Source organism: Gossypium raimondii, chromosome 7 (assembly GCF_025698545.1).
Source record: "Gossypium raimondii isolate GPD5lz chromosome 7, ASM2569854v1, whole genome shotgun sequence".
In the NCBI taxonomy this organism is placed as follows: Eukaryota; Viridiplantae; Streptophyta; class Magnoliopsida; order Malvales; family Malvaceae; genus Gossypium; species Gossypium raimondii.
This window is the reverse complement of record NC_068571.1, coordinates 16,183,051-16,187,422: the sequence shown is the minus strand read 5'-3', so window position 1 is coordinate 16,187,422 and position 4,372 is coordinate 16,183,051. Positions and strand designations below refer to the sequence as shown.

The 4,372-nt window shown below is 35.8% G+C and overlaps 1 protein-coding gene across 1 annotated transcript; it reads left to right on the top strand.

Annotated features, from left to right (window-relative positions):
- Positions 1–1,675: 1,675 nt before the first annotated feature.
- Positions 1,676–3,878, top strand: LOC105800664 (uncharacterized). The gene is made up of 2 exons (XM_012631920.2): positions 1,676–1,958; positions 2,347–3,878. Exon 2 carries the CDS (start codon positions 2,433–2,435, stop codon positions 3,450–3,452), a length of 1,020 nt encoding a protein of 339 aa, XP_012487374.1. The 5' UTR covers positions 1,676–1,958; positions 2,347–2,432; the 3' UTR covers positions 3,453–3,878.
- Positions 3,879–4,372: the final 494 nt, after the last annotated feature.

The window sequence follows — 4,372 nt, the reverse complement described above, 5'->3', positions numbered from 1 at the left end:
CTCGTTAATTAAGTGTGCAGACGTTGTTCATTAAAGATCCAACATAAATTGTTCCCAATTGATTTGTTGATCATGTCATTTGGCAATTTTGATGTAATTCTGGGAATGGCTTGGTTGATCGAGAATAACGTAATCTTAGACTGTTTTCAAAAGAAGTTCTCTATTTCGAGTTATGAAGGTCAGGTAATTAAATTCAAAGGCATGAGATCGAGTGGTTCTATTTGTATCATGTCATCAATTCGAGCTAAGAAGCTTCTAAATCAAGGCTGTGAAGCATATTTGACTTATTTTATCAACTCAAATTCAAATGAAAGCAAATTGGATAAGATCCAGATAGTATGTGAATTCTCGAATGTGTTTCTAGAAGAATTTCCAAGGTTACCTCCTGATCATGAGCTTGAATTTGCAATTAAAGTTTACTCGAGTACAAATGTAGTGTCTATTGTTTTGTACCGTATGACGCCAACAGAGCTAAAAGAGCTAAAAATTCAATTGCAAGATCTTTTGGACCTAGGCTTTATATGTCCTAGTATACTGCCTTAGGGAGCTTCAATGCTATTTTTCAAAAGGAAATATGGATTAATGCGACTCAGTACTGATTATTTGTAGTTGAATAAGTTGACAATCAAGAACAAATATCCATTTTCATGTATCAACATTCTATTTGACCAGTTTAAAGGTGCATAAATTTTCTCCAAGATTGATTTGAGTATTAGTCGAGGGAGTCCATGTGGATCCCAAAAAGATTGAAGCTATCTTGCAATGGAAATCGCCAAAAAATGTGTCAGAAATCCGAAGCTTCCTGGGTCTAGTTGGATATTGTAGAAAATTCGTAAATGGATTTTCCAAGATAGCATTGCTTATGACAAAACTTTTGCAAAAAAACATATCATTCGTGTGGAATGACCAATGCTAGTAGAGTTTCAAGAAATTGAACGCAATATTGATAGAATCATCAATTTTGACCTTACCCGAATCAGGAAAAGAATATGTAATATTTAGTGATGCTTCATTGAGTGGATTGGGTTGCGTCCTTATGTAGGATTGTAAGGTAATTGCTTATGCGTCTCGACAGTTAAAGCCACATGAACGCAATTATTCAACACATGATTTAAAGCTGACCGTTATAGTATTTGCTCTAAAGATCTGGAAGCACATTTTGTATAGCGAAAAGTGCTATATCTATACAGATCATAAAAGTTTAAAATATCTCATCACTCAAAAAGAGTTAAATTTATGGCAGCGTCACTAGATTGAATTGCTAAAAGGCTATGATTGTATAATTAATTACCATCTTGGAAAAGTGAATGTAGTGGCTATTGCTTTAAATCAAAAGTCAATAGTTGAGTTGAGATCAATGTTTATTCAATTGAGTATATGTGATGATGACAGTTTATAAGCTGAATTGAAAGTAAAGCCTTTATTGTTTAATCGAATAAAAGAGACACATTCCACAAATGCTAAGCTAGCATAAAAAGAAAAAAGGTTGCTCAACAATACGATAATGAAATTTTCAACATTTGTGTAAATATTTTACCTTTTGATCAACATATGATATATAATATGCTTTATTTCTTCGCAAAATGGCACTTAAATAGAAATGGAGTAAGGTTTTTTATTTATTATTTTATTATTTTATTTATTATTTTATTTTTATTTTACTAAACCTATCTCTAAGAAAAAAAATTGGGGGAAAATGTTAATTGAAAAAATAGAAATGGAAATCCAAAAATCTCCTCCTCAAATTCACTCAATCTTAGTCTTCCCCTACCCTTCCCTTCTCTTTCTCATTCCCTCTCCTTCTCCCTCCTTCGCCTTCGGAACCCTTCATTTTCCAGAAGCTTGAAATACCATTTCTCTCTTTTGGTATTTCAAATCCCCCCCCCCAACAAAAAACCCTAATTTTCTCTACAATCCTAAACCAAATCTCTTTCTTTCTTTTCCGGATAAATAATCAGGTATTTAATCAACGTTCGATCATTTTTCATTTAAATCTCATAATTTTCATTCGCATTATTACATCATCTTCCCTTTTAGCGACCTCCGAATTTTCGTTGTTTGCCCTTCGTTTTAATCGCACGCCTTTCCTCTTTCAATTTTCTTGCTATTCATTTTAATTGCATGATCACCATTTTTTTCCCATTGGTTTTACTGGGTAATTTCTACGACAGATTCTACAGATAGGGTTTTCAGACTTGAGTTATTTAGGTCGTTTGCATCGAATGAAACATTACATGGGTTTTCTGAGATTTATTTTTATTTGTTTATTTTGCTTCACAATTCAGATATTCTTTTTGGGTTTTCGTTTACCATTTAACATTGAATTTATCATTATTGATGTTATAGAATCGATGTGAATTGGAGCGGTTGGAATTTTCCTTGTACAGAATTACTCCTCATCTGGTGCTTCAGATTATAATAAACTGGATTTAATGGAGGCTAACGTTTGTGACATTAATCACTTAGATGCCGATGTTCTTTTGCCTCCTAGGAAGCGCCTGTTAGCAGGTTTTAAGAAACAGGCTTCGACTGCTAATGGTGCTTCAGATCAGCCAACAGCTGCTTCTTCCACTTCATCTCCTCCGTCACCTTCACCATCATCTGCTACTTCATCAACTGATGTTAATATTCATCTCAATAATCTATTGAGTTCCCATGTCAATGACCCAAACCTTTCTCCTGAGGAGATTTTTGAGGCCTCGAGAGCTGCAGCAATAGCTGCTGCTAAGGCTGCAGAGGCTGCCAGAGCTGCAGCAGAGGAGAAGGCTGCAATTGCAGCTAAAGCCATTGCTGCAGCTAAGAGTGCATTGGACTTGGTAGCAACATTTTCTGAAGATGCTGGTAGTAAGGATAGATACCTAAAAAGGAATAAGCTCAAGAAGCATGTCCCTGTTCAAGCCTTGTACAAAAAAGACCAACAACCAATTGAGAATTCTAGGGTGGATGAAGATCTAGTCAGTAGATTGAACCGGGCAATCAGTAGTTCTCCAAGAATCTCAAAGGATTCACCAAAATCTGAATGGAGAGGTCATCAACAGAAAAGGCCTAAGAGCTTGCCAACCTCTGATAACACAAAGGTTTCCAATGGGGGAATCATGTTGGGAGGAAGCCCATCTTCTACCTGCAATGGAGGTATGACAGCAGTTGAAATTGATTCCGATGACTTGGTTGAGGAGCATGTTAAAGTGGAGGCAAAGGTAGCCAATTACAAAAAATCCAGACCGTCAATGTTGGATAATGGTGAAGCAGAATCAGGTTATCTGAAGGAAAAAGCCAATGAAGATGCGTATTCCTCTGGTAAAAAGAGAGGAAGAGTGAAGCTAAAGAAGTTGCCCTTGAGCATTTGTTCCTATAGGGATCGAGTAAATCTCAAGGAAGAGATGATTACTAAGAACATGGGCAATTCGACTGCTGTTGTTAAGCCTGTGTTTTTCTCTGGAACCCTCTGCTGATGGTTTTCAAGGCCCCTGCATGTATCGAACAAAAGTATGTCATGCAATCATAAATTTGAGTTATGTTCATATAGCAGGTGGCTTCAATTGTTAGAGACAATAGCTGAGGTAGGATTCACAGTTGTCTTTTTATAGAAATGGAGTTCACACTCCGTTTTATCTTTTTTGCTCATCTCCGGTTTTGTAGTTGAATTTGACAGAATGTACATTTGAATGTTCAAATTGCTTGCCTCTAACAGAATAACAGCAAAAATTGAAGTTGAGGTAAAGAGGGATGCAATGCAATAAATATTAGATGTTTCTTCCTTGTTACTTTTTGCATATTCATCCTGCTTTCTGGGATGATCCATGTTAGATGTACTCTAACTTTAATGCCTTTGGTATTGTTTTTTCAGCAGTTGAATTTTTTATATTATTTTTCTTCTCTCTCTCCTCTTTTTTAATCTTGTCTCAAGGTAGTTGCTTAATAATTCATAATCTGTGTCCTGTCTAAAATATTTAAACCATAGCTGCTGTTTAATTCATGCCAAGTATAATGTATTATCCATCTCCATCATTACAACATGGTATTAATCAGACTTGTTGGGTAAAATGGTAGAAGAGTTAGTCTAGTTTTATTCATGAAACACTAAGAGAGCTTACCCTCAACACGAATCCAACCGGCCAACAGCCTAAACATAATCAGACCCTTATGACATCACTGACAAAAAAGACTACACCACATATGTTGGGTCAAAAGATTCGGACAAGTGGATCAGCTGAACCCAACTTCTAAATTTTGTGAGTTTACGAGTCATCTGTGCACATGCTTCCAGCTGGACCAAGTGGGTTGATCTGCAGTGACACCGTTGCATTCTATTTTGTAATTTCTGTTTTGTCTTCTTTAAAATCTACAGCAAATTTTCTAGATTCAAACTGAA